The sequence below is a fragment of the Bufo gargarizans genome, chromosome 4, assembly GCF_014858855.1.
Source record: "Bufo gargarizans isolate SCDJY-AF-19 chromosome 4, ASM1485885v1, whole genome shotgun sequence".
NCBI lineage: Eukaryota > Metazoa > Chordata > Amphibia > Anura > Bufonidae > Bufo > Bufo gargarizans.
In genome coordinates this window covers 139,655,164-139,671,973 of record NC_058083.1, presented here as the reverse complement: position 1 = coordinate 139,671,973, position 16,810 = coordinate 139,655,164, and the positions used below count along the sequence as shown (strand labels likewise).

Sequence of the window (16,810 nt, the reverse complement as noted above, 5' to 3'; positions counted from 1 at the left end):
ACATTTTTTGTTCTGGGTTGAAGTACAATTCCCAATTTAGCAATTTCATAATTTAGTGGTTTCTGCTATATCAGAGCTATTTGAAATCTATCCCTAAAAGGGTATATAATATTGAAGGTGCACATAGGGTCATTCAGAATAACTTCACACACACCCGCTACTGTGTATTTCCAAGTCTAATTCTGTCACTAAATCCATACCGGTGACCCAGCGCCTAAATACTAGGCCTCAAATTTAATTCCCTCTAAATCTCTCGTTACCCACCGGTGTACTGTTGTTGCTGGGCAAGATATTTAGTGTCCGTCAAAGCACATTTTTTGTTCTGGGTTGAAGTACAATTCCCAATTTAGCAATTTCATAATTTAGTGGTTTCTGCTATATCAGAGCTATTTGAAATCTATCCCTAAAAGGGTATATAATATTGAAGGTGCACATAGGGTCATTCAGAATAACTTCACACACACGCTTCTGTGCATTTCCAAGTCTAATTCTGTCACTAAATCCATACCGGTGACCCAGCGCCTAAATACTAGGCCTCAAATTTAAATCCCTCTAAATCTCTCGTTACCCACCACTGTACTGTTGTTGCTGGGCAAGATATTTAGTGTCCGTCAAAGCACATTTTTTGTTCTGGGTTGAAGTACAATTCCCAATTTAGCAATTTCATAATTTAGTGGTTTCTGCTATATCAGAGCTATTTGAAATCTATCCCTAAAAGGGTATATAATATTGAAGGTGCACATAGGGTCATTCAGAATAACTTCACACACACGCTTCTGTGCATTTCCAAGTCTAATTCTGTCACTAAATCCATACCGGTGACCCAGCGCCTAAATACTAGGCCTCAAATTTAAATCCCTCTAAATCTCTCGTTACCCACCGCTGTACTGTTGTTGCTGGGCAAGATATTTAGTGTCCGTCAAAGCACATTTTTTGTTCTGGGTTGAAGTACAATTCCCAATTTAGCAATTTCATAATTTAGTGGTTTCTGCTATATCAGAGCTATTTGAAATCTATCCCTAAAAGGGTATATAATATTGAAGGTGCACATAGGGTCATTCAGAATAACTTCACACACACGCTTCTGTGCATTTCCAAGTCTAATTCTGTCACTAAATCCATACCGGTCACCCAGCGCCTAAATACTAGGCCTCAAATTTATATCCCGCTGAATTTGAATACAATACATTGGGCCAAATAATATATTTGTTGTTGTGGTGAACCATAACAATGAGAAAAACATCTAGTAAGGGACGCGGACGTGGACATGGTCGTGGTGGTGTTAGTGGACCCTCTGGTGCTGGGAGAGGACGTGGCCGTTCTGCCACATCCACACGTCCTAGTGTACCAACTACCTCAGGTCCCAGTAGCCGCCAGAATTTACAGCGATATATGGTGGGGCCCAATGCCGTTCTAAGGATGGTAAGGCCTGAGCAGGTACAGGCATTAGTCAATTGGGTGGCCGACAGTGGATCCAGCACGTTCACATTATCTCCCACCCAGTCTTCTGCAGAAAGCGCACAGATGGCGCCTGAAAACCAACCCCATCAGTCTGTCACATCACCCTCATGCATACCAGGGAAACTGTCTCAGCCTCAAGTTATGCAGCAGTCTCTTATGCTGTTTGAAGACTCCGCTGGCAGGGTTTCCCAAGGGCATCCACCTAGCCCTTCCCCAGCGGTGAAAGACATAGAATGCACTGACGCACAACCACTTATGTTTCCTGATGATGAGGACATGGGAATACCACCTCAGCATGTCTCTGATGATGACGAAACACAGGTGCCAACTGCTGCGTCTTTCTGCAGTGTGCAGACTGAACAGGAGGTCAGGGATCAAGACTGGGTGGAAGACGATGCAGGGGACGATGAGGTCCTAGACCCCACATGGAATGAAGGTCGTGCCACTGACTTTCACAGTTCGGAGGAAGAGGCAGTGGTGAGACCGAGCCAACAGCGTAGCAAAAGAGGGAGCAGTGGGCAAAAGCAGAACACCCGCCGCCAAGAGACTCCGCCTGCTACTGACCGCCGCCATCTGGGACCGAGCACCCCAAAGGCAGCTTCAAGGAGTTCCCTGGCATGGCACTTCTTCAAACAATGTGCTGACGACAAGACCCGAGTGGTTTGCACGCTGTGCCATCAGAGCCTGAAGCGAGGCATTAACGTTCTGAACCTGAGCACAACCTGCATGACCAGGCACCTGCATGCAAAGCATGAACTGCAGTGGAGTAAACACCTTAAAACCAAGGAAGTCACTCAGGCTCCCCCTGCTACCTCTTCTGCTGCTGCCGCCTCGGCCTATTCTGCTGCTGCCGCCTCGGCCTCTTCCTCCGCCTCTGGAGGAACGTTGGCACCTGCCGCCCAGCAAACAGGGGATGTACCACCAACACCACCACCACCACCTCCGTCACCAAGCGTCTCAACCATGTCACACGCCAGCGTTCAGCTCTCCATCTCACAAACATTTGATAGAAAGCGTAAATTCCCACCTAGCCACCCTCGATCCCTGGCCCTGAATGCCAGCATTTCTAAACTACTGGCCTATGAAATGCTGTCATTTAGGCTGGTGGACACAGACAGCTTCAAACAGCTCATGTCGCTTGCTGTCCCACAGTATGTTGTTCCCAGCCGGCACTACTTCTCCAAGAGAGCCGTGCCTTCCCTGCACAACCAAGTATCCCATAAAATCAAGTGTGCACTGCGCAACGCCATCTGTAGCAAGGTCCACCTAACCACAGATACGTGGACCAGTAAGCACGGCCAGGGACGCTATATCTCCCTAACTGCACACTGGGTAAATGTAGTGGCAGCTGGGCCCCAGGCGGAGAGCTGTTTGGCGCACGTCCTGCCGCCGCCAAGGATCGCAGGGCAACATTCTTTGCCTCCTGTTGCCACCTCCTCCTTCTCGGCTTCCTCCTCCTCTTCTTCCACCTGCTCATCCAGTCAGCCACACACCTTCACCACCAACTTCAGCACAGCCCGGGGTAAACGTCAGCAGGCCATTCTGAAACTCATATGTTTGGGGGACAGGCCCCACACCGCACAGGAGTTGTGGCGGGGTATTGAACAACAGACCGACGAGTGGTTGCTGCCGGTGAGCCTCAAGCCCGGCCTGGTGGTGTGTGATAATGGGCGAAATCTCGTTGCAGCTCTGGGACTAGCCAATTTGACGCACATCCCTTGCTTGGCGCATGTGCTGAATTTGGTGGTGCAGAAGTTCATTCACAACTACCCCGACATGTCAGAGCTGCTGCATAAAGTGCGGGCCGTCTGTTCGCGCTTCCGGCGTTCACATCCTGCCGCTGCTCGCCTGTCTGCGCTACAGCGTAACTTCGGCCTTCCCGCTCACCGCCTCATATGCGACGTGCCCACCAGGTGGAACTCCACCTTGCACATGCTGGACAGACTGTGCGAGCAGCAGCAGGCCATAGTGGAGTTTCAGCTGCAGCACGCACGGGTCAGTCGCACTACAGAACAGCACCACTTCACCACCAATGACTGGGCCTCCATGCGAGACCTGTGTGCCCTGTTGCGCTGTTTCGAGTACTCCACCAACATGGCCAGTGGCGATGACACCGTTATCAGCGTTACAATACCACTTCTATGTCTCCTTGAGAAAACACTTAGGGCGATGATGGAACAGGAGGTGGCCCAGGAGGAGGAGGAGGAGGATGAGGAAGAGGGGTCATTTTTAGCACTTTCAGGCCAGTCTCTTCGAAGTGACTCAGAGGGAGGTTTTTTGCAACAGCAGAGGCCAGGTACAAATGTGGCCAGCCAGGGCCCACTACTGGAGGACGAGGAGGACGAGGATGAGGAGGAGGTGGAGGAGGATGAGGATGAAGCATGGTCACAGCGGGGTGGCACCCAACGCAGCTCGGGTCCATCACTGGTGCGTGGCTGGGGGGAAAGGCAGGACGATGACGATACGCCTCCCACAGAGGACAGCTTGTCCTTACCCCTGGGCAGCCTGGCACACATGAGCGACTACATGCTGCAGTGCCTGCGCAACGACAGCAGAGTTGCCCACATTTTAACCTGTGCGGACTACTGGGTTGCCACCCTGCTGGATCCACGCTACAAAGACAATGTGCCCACCTTACTTCCTGCACTGGAGCGTGATAGGAAGATGCGCGAGTACAAGCGCACGTTGGTAGACGCGCTACTGAGAGCATTCCCAAATGTCACAGGGGAACAAGTGGAAGCCCAAGGCCAAGGCAGAGGAGGAGCAAGAGGTCGCCAAGGCAGCTGTGTCACGGCCAGCTCCTCTGAGGGCAGGGTTAGCATGGCAGAGATGTGGAAAACTTTTGTCAACACGCCACAGCTAACTGCACCACCACCTGATACGCAACGTGTTAGCAGGAGGCAACATTTCACTAACATGGTGGAACAGTACGTGTGCACACCCCTCCACGTACTGACTGATGGTTCGGCCCCATTCAACTTCTGGGTCTCTAAATTGTCCACGTGGCCAGAGCTAGCCTTTTATGCCTTGGAGGTGCTGGCCTGCCCGGCAGCCAGCGTTTTGTCTGAACGTGTATTCAGCACGGCAGGGGGCGTCATTACAGACAAACGCAGCCGCCTGTCTACAGCCAATGTGGACAAGCTGACGTTCATAAAAATGAACCAGGCATGGATCCCACAGGACCTGTCCGTCCCTTGTCCAGATTAGACATTAACTACCTCCCCATAACCATATATTATTGGACTCCAGGGCACTTCCTCATTCAATCCTATTTTTATTTTCATTTTACCATTATATTGCGATGCTACCCAAAGTTGAATGAACCTCTCCTCTGCCTGTGTGCTAGGCCTAAATATATGCCAATGGACTGTTGCAGTGGTGGCTGACATGAAGCCTGATTCTCTGCTATGACATGCAGACTAATTCTCTGCTGACATGAAGCCAGATTGTCTGTTACGGGACCTCTCTCCTCTGCCTGGGTGCTGGGCCTAAATTTATGACCATGGACTGTTGCAGTGGTGGCTGACGTGAAGCCTGATTCTCTGCTATGACATGCAGACTGATTCTCTGCTGACATGAAGCCAGATCGTCTGTTACGGGACCTCTCTGCTCTGCCTGTGTGCTAGGCCTAAATATATGCCAATGGACTGTTGCAGTGGTGGGTGACGTGAAGCCTCATTCTCTGCTATGACATGCAGACTGATTCTCTGCTGACATGAAGCCAGATTGTCTGTTACGGGACCTCTCTGCTCTGCCTGTGTGCTAGGCCTAAATATATGCCAATGGACTGTTGCAGTGGTGGGTGACGTGAAGCCTCATTCTCTGCTATGACATGCAGACTGATTCTCTGCTGTCATGAAGCCAGATTGTCTGTTACGGGACCTCTCTGCTCTGCCTGTGTGCTAGGCCTAAATATATGCCAATGGACTGTTGCAGTGGTGGGTGACGTGAAGCCTCATTCTCTGCTATGACATGCAGACTGATTCTCTGCTGACATGAAGCCAGATTGTCTGTTACGGGACCTCTCTGCTCTGCCTGTGTGCTAGGCCTAAATATATGCCAATGGACTGTTGCAGTGGTGGGTGACGTGAAGCCTCATTCTCTGCTATGACATGCAGACTGATTCTCTGCTGACATGAAGCCAGATTCTCTGTTACGGGACCTCTCTCCTCTGCCTGTGTGTGTGCTGGGCCTAAATATATGCCAATGGACTGTTGCAGTGGTGGCTGACGTGAAGCCTCATTCTCTGCTATGACATGCAGACTAATTCTCTGCTGACATGAAGACAGATTCTCTGTTACGGGACCTCCCTCCTCTGCCTGGGTGCTGGGCCTAAATATATGCCAATGGACTGTTGCAGTGGTGGCTGACGTGAAGCCTCATTCTCTGCTATGACATGCAGACTGATTCTCTGCTGACATGAAGCCAGATTCTCTGTTACGGGACCTCTCTCCTCTGCCTGTGTGTGTGCTGGGCCTAAATATATGCCAATGGACTGTTGCAGTGGTGGCTGACGTGAAGCCTCATTCTCTGCTATGACATGCAGACTGATTCTCTGCTGACATGAAGCCAGATTCTCTGTTACGGGACCTCTCTCCTCTGCCTGTGTGTGTGCTGGGCCTAAATATATGCCAATGGACTGTTGCAGTGGTGGCTGACGTGAAGCCTCATTCTCTGCTATGACATGCAGACTAATTCTCTGCTGTCATGAAGCCAGATTGTCTGTTACGGGACCTCTCTGCTCTGCCTGTGTGCTAGGCCTAAATATATGCCAATGGACTGTTGCAGTGGTGGGTGACGTGAAGCCTCATTCTCTGCTATGACATGCAGACTGATTCTCTGCTGACATGAAGCCAGATTGTCTGTTACGGGACCTCTCTGCTCTGCCTGTGTGCTAGGCCTAAATATATGCCAATGGACTGTTGCAGTGGTGGGTGACGTGAAGCCTCATTCTCTGCTATGACATGCAGACTGATTCTCTGCTGACATGAAGCCAGATTCTCTGTTACGGGACCTCTCTCCTCTGCCTGTGTGTGTGCTGGGCCTAAATATATGCCAATGGACTGTTGCAGTGGTGGCTGACGTGAAGCCTCATTCTCTGCTATGACATGCAGACTAATTCTCTGCTGACATGAAGACAGATTCTCTGTTACGGGACCTCCCTCCTCTGCCTGGGTGCTGGGCCTAAATATATGCCAATGGACTGTTGCAGTGGTGGCTGACGTGAAGCCTCATTCTCTGCTATGACATGCAGACTGATTCTCTGCTGACATGAAGCCAGATTCTCTGTTACGGGACCTCTCTCCTCTGCCTGTGTGTGTGCTGGGCCTAAATATATGCCAATGGACTGTTGCAGTGGTGGCTGACGTGAAGCCTCATTCTCTGCTATGACATGCAGACTGATTCTCTGCTGACATGAAGCCAGATTCTCTGTTACGGGACCTCTCTCCTCTGCCTGTGTGTGTGCTGGGCCTAAATATATGCCAATGGACTGTTGCAGTGGTGGCTGACGTGAAGCCTCATTCTCTGCTATGACATGCAGACTAATTCTCTGCTGACATGAAGACAGATTCTCTGTTACGGGACCTCCCTCCTCTGCCTGGGTGCTGGGCCTAAATATATGCCAATGGACTGTTGCAGTGGTGGCTGACGTGAAGCCTCATTCTCTGCTATGACATGCAGACTAATTCTCTGCTGACATGAAGACAGATTCTCTGTTACGGGACCTCTCTCCTCTGCCTGGGTGCCGGGGCCTAAATATCTGAGAATGGACTGTTCCAGTGGTGGGTGACGGGAAGCCAGATTCTCTGCTATGGAACCTCTCTCCAATTGATTTTGGTTAATTTTTATTTATTTAATTTTTATTTTAATTCATTTCCCTATCCACATTTGTTTGCAGGGGATTTACCTACATGTTGCTGCCTTTTGCAGCCCTCTAGCTCTTTCCTGGGCTGTTTTACAGCCTTTTTAGTGCCGAAAAGTTCGGGTCCCCATTGACTTCAATGGGGTTCGGGTTCGGGACGAAGTTCGGATCGGGTTCGGATCCCGAACCCGAACATTTCCGGGATGTTCGGCCGAACTTCTCGAACCCGAACATCCAGGTGTTCGCTCAACTCTACTCATGACAGAAACCCTTTAAAGAGGTTGCAGCTTATTTTTGCCCCACAAACTGTTTTTATGTGATTACTTTCTTCACCACTCCTCCGCATCATTGAATGTTGTGCTCATTGCAACCCTCAATTGCCACTTCATGTATTATTTGTAGATCAGACTATAATATTACGGGTCTTTCCTGGTGACAGGTTTCCTGTTAGTAATGACCGTGAGTAATAATTGTGTGTAGTACATAAGGGGATCAGACCTTACATGGGATCCTTTTGGCCTGAGAGTGGAGTATGTAGCTTCCCACTCAAGGATGGCTGAAGGAAACAGGCATGCACAAATGTAACTGGGACTCCCACGCAGAGCAACACGCTTGGCTGTTACAATGCTCTTACTGGTTTAATGTTTGCAACAGTCTTTCTCTGAAGGGCACAGGCTTAGGCCTATTTCACACGGCTGTGTGTCCCCCGTGGCCGTATTGCGGCCCGCAATACTCGGGGCACCAGCCGAATGGGTCCGCAAATCCGGACATGCGGTGCGGAACGGAAGCACTACGGAATGCTTCTGTGGGGTTCCGTTCTTCCGTTCCGCATAAAGATACAACTTGTTCTATATTTTTGTGGAACGGAGGGATCGCGGAACCCATTCAAGTGAATGGGGTCGCTATCCGCAAACGGCAGGCCCACGGTCGGGGACACGTTTGTGTGAAAGAGGCCTTAGTTAGAGGTAACAAGTTTTGAGCACATGGGGGGAGATGTACTGTAGTGCCCTGGAGCAAAAAGTATTATGGAGTATGGACTTTTGTAGGCATTTGCTCCTATTGCTGCTATGCAAAGCCATCAACTTGCACTGTGATTTATGCTGTTGTTTACACTAATGCTGTTTTATATTGTTGAACTGCATTTTATCTGTTTAATTTAATATATCCTGTTCATTTGCGCTGTTATTGCACTGCACTGTGTAGAGGGGTAATCCATAGCCAGTTGTAGGGTCTAAGATTAAGGTTCTCTAAACTTGGGCCTAGTTGTGCAGGAGGCTGAACAGACACATCTTACCTCCAGGCTGCTTCAGACTAGACTCCCTCTACACTAAGTCAGGGGGCAGACCTAGTCCATCTCCTGACAACCTAACACAATTTGCCAAGTTGCTAACTATATGTTGTCTATACAATGCCATTAAATGCATGTACATAACAAATCACAACATTTAACCCAAGAAAAATTGCATCATCTCTGTCAGTAGTACTTAAACCTTTGCAGTAATCGTTCCGGAGTACTACACATCTCCTACCCCATCAGCTGTTGCAGCCATTTCCTCACCCAGTGATGTACTTGTAACATCCACCAGTAACATACCTACACATGTTGCTTTATAGCTTAAAGAAGCACTCCATTATTTTGTATAATTCTACATATATTGCTAAGTCACCACCAGTTCAGTTTGTTCCACCCTAACTCAGTTGCATCCATACATTTTGAACTTTTTTGTTTTGGGAACCTGGTCATGTGACCTCATATCTGACCACTAGCCAGAGCTTTCTCTAATGTGTAAAGAGGAACTCAGTCTCTCCCATGTGGCTGACTTCCTGTGAACTACAAATTGACATCACCTAAGTATTGCTCCTGGCAGCTATCAGGCTCCTCTCCTTCCTAACACTCCATGGTGCTCTGATCTCTGTATTTTGCTGAAGATATAATGTCTCCCCTATATAAAAGACCAGGAGTGCAGATATATAGTAGGTTAGTGTATACAGTGATTAGCTGCAGTCATATAAACATCCTGAATCACACTGTCTATACTATCTGTGTGTGCTGACCAGTGTTCCCTCTAAGCCTTGGCAGCTGCTGAGCGGGGTCGGCTCAGAGCTGGGCACAGCGCCATCAAAGGTGGGCGCTAGGAAAACCTAAGATAAGTGTCACATCAAAGAGCATACAGTGTAACCTCTGCACCATGCCGTACAATACAGTGTAACCTCTGCACCATGCCGTACAATACAGTAGTATACGTTCATACACAGTGCCGTACAATATACAGTATAGTTCATGCACCATGCTGTACAATATACAATATAACCCCAAAACCATGCAATATGATGTACATTATAATCCCTACACCATGCTGTACGATGTACGTTATAATCCCTACACCATGCTGTACGATGTACGTTATAATCCATACACCATGCCGTACAATATACAGTATAGTTCATGAAGAAAAGAGAGAAAATCCAGCTCTTGATAGCAGGGAATACTTTATTCACAGCGGTATTAAAACTTCCACATATGCAGGGCAGTCAAATCTATGCATTTCGGACATTTACATGCTGGTCCTTAATCATGATAATGAACAGTATAGTTCATACACCGTGCTGCACAATATAATCCATACACCATGACGTATAATATACATTATAATTCATACACCATGCCGTACAATATACACAATAATCCCCCAGTGTAGGTGGTATACTGTATATTGTACGGCATGGTATCTGAACTATACTGTATATTGTACGGCATAGTGTATGAGCTATACTGTATATTGTACGGCATAGTGTATGAACTATACTGTATATTGTACGGCACGGTGTATGAACTATACTGTATATTGTACGGCATGGTACAGGGATTATAATGTACAGTATACTGTACAGCAAATGACAATATAACCCCTGTGCCATGCTGTACAATAAACAGTATAACCCCTACACCAGGGATGTCAAACTCGTGGCCCTCCAGTTGTTGCAAAACTACAACTCCCATCATGCCTGGGCATACTACAGCTATCAGGGAATGATGGGAGTTGTAGTTTTGCAACATCTGGAGGGCCATGAGTTTGACATCCATGCCCTACACGGTGTCCCTACACTGCACCTCTCTGTATATATTTCATTATTTTGCCCCTCTCTCCATCTCTGTATATATTCCATGATAATGAAGGATTTGCTGCCAGTGGGCCTGCCCTCATATGGCCGGCGTGGGCTCCCTTTTCTGAATTCAAGTGCGGCGTGCCCCCCCCCCCCTCCCTATGAAGCCGGTGTGTGTGCATACATAAATAAAAATACCTACTCTGCTCCACTCATCTGTCAGAACAATCCCGTCATACCCTCTCCGGCGCCGCGCCATTCAGTCATCCCGCCATTCAGTCATCCCGCGTGATCCTGCGAGACCTGTGACCTCAGTGCCGAGTCTCGCACTGTCACAGCTGGTGGCGCAGGCGCAGGCGCAGCACCGGAGAGGGTATGGGTTACTTAATGTGCGCACTGGGCCGGTAGCGCAGCCGGCCAATCGCACTGTAGGCGTTATAAAAATAAATTGCACAGACAGGCCCCGAACCCCTTACATAAAGTCCGGGCAGCAGCAGTGAGCGGGCCAGCAGAGGTGCTGAGCGGAGGCATAAAGGAAGCTGCGCGGCCGCGCGCCCGCGCAGCTTACAGGGAACACTGGTGCTGACTCTCCAGTGTAGTTCTAAGGGATGAAGCTTTACAGTGGTCTCCCTGCCTCCTACATGTAAGAGCTGATAGGGGAGAGAGATGACAGGACAGAGGGCAGACAGGCTCAAGCTGCATCTATCTTATTCTTAATAATGGCCTATCCCTTACTATATATAAAAAATAAATCCTGGAGTGCTTCTTTAGAGGTGCCCCACATAGTTTACACCAGACCAAGATGATGGACTGTCTAAGTTCAAGAGCCTCACAGTGATGAGAAAGGAGGTGCCCCAAACATTGGCGATGAGTTGTTATTAATTGACAGCACACCTCTATCTTCGTCTAGGTCTTCTGACTTGGTATATGCTAGAGGACTTTATATGTGACTATGGTGTTCACTTGATTTTTCAGGGTGTGATGCCCTTTTGGGGCATCTCTCCAAATATTTTGTTAGTAGACATCAATCTCCTGACACTCTTACATCACTGGCCCCCCATCTGATGTAACCACCCAAGTTTTGAGCCATGAGTGATGTTTGATCAGCAGCCTGAGTAGACCTCAGGTCTTAGGCTACTTTCACACTTGCGGCAGAGTGATCCGGCAAGCAGTTCCGTCGCCGGTACTGCCTGCCGGATTTGTCAAAACGTATGCCAACTGATGGCATTTGTAAGACTGATCAGGATCCTGATCCGTCTTACAAATGCATTAAAATGCCAGATCCATCTTTCCGGAATGGAAACGGATCCGGAATGTATTTTTTTCACCTTTTTTTTACCGGAATGCCTGATCCCGCACTAATACATTTCTATGGAAAAATGCCGGATTCGGCATTCAAGCAAGTGTTCAGTTTTTTGGGCCGGAGATAAAACCGTAGCATGCTGCGGTATTATCTCCGTCCTGAACAGTCAAAAAGACTGAACTGAAGACATCCTGATGCATCCTGAACAGATTGCTCTCTATTCAGGAATGCATGGGGATAAAACTGATCAGTCTTTTCCGGTATTGAGCCCCTAGGATGGAACTCTATGCCGGAAAAGAAAAACGCTAGTGTGAAAGTACCCTAATTTCTGTAGGAATGGAGTTCATGAGGAGACGTGAAGTACAGAGAGGAGGGTGAGAATGTGGTTAATGAGCAGCAGCACTTGTATGCGTTCTCCATTACCATGGCCCCACATTACCACAGCCTGTCCTGTCCATCCCCTCAACTTCATGTCTCCTCATGAACTCCATTACCACAGAGATCCAGCTGAAGAGCTTATTAGCTGTATTCAGGGTCATAATCCTTGACAAGTAGAGCAGAGAGGAGAATGAGGCAGCTCTTTAGCTCAGTGTTGTAAAGCAACTTGCCCTCTGGTTATGTGGGCACTAATAGGACGGCAGCCATTTTATTACTCCTAATGATTGCTTCCTAGACAAAACAAGCCATTATAACTGATGAAAGGTATTTGGGAATATATTTATAATAAAGTAATATTTAAGTACCGTATTTTCATTTTCTTAATTCTCAGAGAACCCCTTTGATGTACAAATATTTGTTTTTAAAGGGAACCTGCCATCATCTTTACTCTGCCCTAATTGAGGGAAGGATAAATGAGTGAGCAACAGATACTCATAGGAATTTATCATGAGGGGAATATTTGAAGTCAGTTTTGCTTGAGTCTGCGTTGGAGTACTTTATGCCACATTTATCAAATGTCGCATGTTGTGTGTATGGTGTCATTAACATAGCTAACCACGCCCACTTCTCCACCATTTTGAAGCCAGAATTCTGGAGTGAAGGCATGATAAATCATGGATTCAGACTTTAGCTTATCTGCTATTATAAAGTAATTTCCCAAAATGTACTGTATAATGCTGGAAACACATGCCACAAACGAGTCATGCGCTGTCGGAGAAGAGTCCATCTTATTCATGAGCCCACCCACTGATGATTGAAAGTTTTCTTCAATGGAAAGGCTGCAGCCAGTGGGCGGGGGGAGCGGGAGCTCATGAATACGCTGGACTCTTCTCTAGCAACGTGTGACTCTTAAAGGGGTTGTCCGGCTTAAGAGCTGAACCCGGACATACCTCCATTTTCACCCCGGCAGCCCCCCTGACTTGAACATCGGAGCAGTTAATGCTCCGATGCTCTCCTTTGCCCTGCGCTAAACCGTGCAGGGCAAAGGCCTTCTTTGGAGATCCGGTTACGTACTGGGCTCTCCATGCGGCTGCCAGGAAGCCCGGTGACGTAACCGGCACTGATGGGTGGGATTTAGCACTGCCCTAGCCAGTAAAACGGCTAGGGCAGCGCTAGATCCCGCCCATCAGAGCCGGTGATGTCACCGAACACACTGCCGGGCGGAAGTTTCCGCCCGGCAGTGTGTTATTGAAAACAAAAGAGCCCGTGCCCTGCGTGATTTATCGCAGGGCAAGGGAGCGCATCGGAGCATCAGATGCTCTGATGCTAGGCTCAGGGGGGCTGCCTGGGTGAAAATAAGGGTATGTCCGGGTTCAGCTCTGAACCCGGACAACCCCTTTAAGTTCTTGGAAACTTTACATTAGATAAGTGACAGTTGAAATCAGCTTGTCTGTCTCTATTTTATGCTGCCCTCAAAAAGGGATTTTTCCTTTGAATTGCAAAAAATAATCTTTACATATAGAATACCACGTCCTCTTTTTTATGGTTAATGCAAACACAGAGGCTGCAATTTTAGCAACGTCAGAACATTTTATATAGAAGAGTTGTATTCTTAGATTTCCAAATGTGTTTGTAAAAAATGAATCGTTATAGTCAGCTGTCACACTGACCGTATACGTGTTATCATGGCCAGATTATAATTGGCTATACATGAGCTGTCATTAATCGTGATGTGTAACATTGTGACCAGGCTCTAATAAGATCCACAGACTTTATAGTGACAACCTGATGTTTTTTATGTAAATTAATGGGTGATTGACAAAGAGATGTTCCCATAAATAGTGTCATTGACTCATAATAATAAGACCCTGCTGAAAATCCTGTCCTATAGCAGAGCACGTACCGTATTATTAAAGAATAATTTGGCTGATGTAACTATTGCCTAGTTTTCTAGGGTCCTTAGAGCTCGACATAGAGGATTGGGACTATTACAGAGTATTTGATTGTTTTGCAGTACCTTCCAGAAAAGTGTATTTCTTCTTCAGAAAGTGTGTCTTAGAGGTATTTTTGTGCATTTCTACCCTGATTATAAAACTTTCTATATTTTATTTCACAGCATGAGAAGCCCAAACTCCTAGAGCCATTGGATTATGAGTCTGCCATTACAGAGCTTGAAAATAGTTATTCAAACGACCCTCTAAAAGATCTTGTATTATTCCCTGAAGACGACTTTTCAGTAAGTCCTTATTTACGTTGGCTTAGTATATCTTCTATGCGCCATTGAATAATCTGCCATTTGGGAACTGCAATATTGGCTAGCTACCATTAAGGAGTCTTACTCATGAAAGCATGTGCTGCCGGAAATGATTAGACTTTTATTACACGGGCCGAATGCACTGCCACATGGAGGTGGCGGGCGCGATTCTTTGTTTGTCTATGATAAGATTCAAAATTTAACAATGTATAGGGCTCCTGATTTAGGTCCCAGAAACGCGTTGAGCCGGACGTTAGCTAGTTAGAACAGATGAAATGAATAGGTGACAAGCAGCTACAATGGTTTTTTTAAGTTATTGGTGAGGGATATGTAGCGAGACATCGTCGCACCTAATGTTTCCAAGATAGATATAGGGTAATAATGGTACCATATTAAAAGTTTGAATAAAGGCAATCCTAAAAATAGCGTAACCCTCTGCCTATTCCCTCACCTAGGATATTGATTACTATAAGGGCAAGTTGGTGGACAAAGCTATAGTGGCCTACTCTGTTAATGGGGTCTTATTTACATTGTCCTTATATTTCTTACATATCCTGGTAGTAATAAGTCATTGATATACGTCCCACCCAGTTTTTAAGAGAGTATTGGAAATAAAATGTATTTGTTTTAGTGTCCTGGTAGCTTGTAAACTATATTGATTAGTGACACCAATTAGAGTTGTGAACTAAAATTGCAGTGAGTTTTATTACACTTGCCACACATGTTTTTGGTTGCTGTCTCTGTGCTGTGTTCTTGGATTTCTGAGACGTAGTCACACCGATGTTACCTCTAACATTTCTAAATTACAGTGCTCTCATCTACAGATTAGGGTCACATAGTACTTACAGTACTGGTGATGGTTGGCAGTTATTACAAAGATGTAGGTTAGGGTAGGTTCACACCTCCCGGCAGAGAACAGCCTGCTGGAGTTCACCCCATCTGACGTAGCAAGATGCTGCCGTTCACTACCAAGCTTCATTGACTAAAAGCTGTTAAGAACAGCTCAGGAAATATGGCTGCCCCCGTAATCATGTTCAAGAAACACAATAAATAGATCTAAAATAAAAAACAAAAACAGCAGGGGTCCTAGGACAGAGCCTTGCGGGACAACAACAGAGAGGGAATGAGACGAGGAGGTGGTGCGGGAGTGGGAGATGCTAAACGTCCGGTCTGTGAGGTATGATGTGATCCAGGAGAGGGCCAGGTCAGTGATGCCAAGAGATGAGAGAGTTTGCAACAGAAGGGAGTGGTCAACAGTGTCGAAGGCAGAGGACAGGTCAAGGAGAAGGAGGACAGAGTATTGTTTCTTGATTTTGACTGTCAGTAGGTCATTGGTGACTTTGGTAAGGGCAGTCTCGGTCGAGTGGTGGGGTCGGAAGCCAGATTGTAGGCGGTCAATCAAAAAACAAAAACAGATTGCAAAAAATGATCTGTGCTGCTATCTAGTTTTAATTGGCAGATACAATGTTTGGTGACACCTTCTTATTGAATGACGTATGCCATGGTGCACAGCACACAGTGTTAAAAACTGAAAGCAAGAGGTTATATATCAACGGCTGTTAAAGGGATGGCGGGGATTTATGGTCCAGCCCCCTGTGTGACACAATTGCATTGGAAGACAGTGGAGGTAATTGGAGTACAAGGGATGTACAGAAATTAACATTTACTACAGCATGCATTTGGCAATATGTGCAATTTGTGAATATTATTAAAACATATCTGATGTTATACAAAGCTAAGCTGCCCCAAAAATTAATTCCTTCAAATGTTAGATTTTTTCTAGATGTGCTCCAACCATAGCATCTATTTTGTCTCCTAATTTGTATGCAAGTTCCAATTCTTTAAAATCCAAATGGCTCTCAATGCGAAAATTGCATAAATTTAGCCACAATAAGCTAGTCCTCAAAGGGGTGGAGACCAATGCAGAGTTTTTATTGAAGTGAAGGAGAGCTTGGCTGCCTCCAGTAGTCCCATAGAGGTGAATGGAGAGGTGGCCGTGCGTGCACCGTGTGCTCTTCATTCATCATTGTGGGACTTCCGAAAATAGCTGAGAGTGCTTGCTTGGCTCTTTTTGAAACTCCCATAGCAGTAAGTGGGGGGCACCAGTTCTCTATCACTTCGGAGACCCTGTTTTGGCTATAGGCTTTGGTCCCAGAGATGAGACCCGCACATATCTGAATTTGATGACATACTGTATCTTAGAGATATGCCATCAAAGTCTGAGACGGGCCAACCCCTTTAAACTGGAGTGTAATGTAAATAAAACAGGTAGTCTCAGGTCAGACTGGGTTACGACTCTACTGACATTGTCCCCACTTACAGCTGATATCTTAGGCAACCACATTCTAAAAAGACATAACAAGGCCTCATGCACACGACCGTATCCGTTTTGTGGTCTGAAAATCGTGGATCCACAAAATGCAGATGCGGTGCATGTGCCATCCAC

General features: G+C 46.9%; 1 protein-coding gene across 5 annotated transcripts in view; it reads left to right on the top strand.

Moving 5' to 3' along the window:
* DOCK10 (dedicator of cytokinesis 10) overlaps window positions 1-16,810 on the top strand; it is a 362,682-nt gene that overhangs the window by 138,930 nt on the left and 206,942 nt on the right. For all 5 annotated transcript variants that reach the window (XM_044290306.1, XM_044290309.1, XM_044290308.1 and 2 more), the window contains exon 2: window positions 14,227-14,346. In XM_044290306.1, the coding sequence (XP_044146241.1) occupies window positions 14,227-14,346 (120 nt within the window). The remainder of the gene's footprint in view (window positions 1-14,226; window positions 14,347-16,810) is intronic.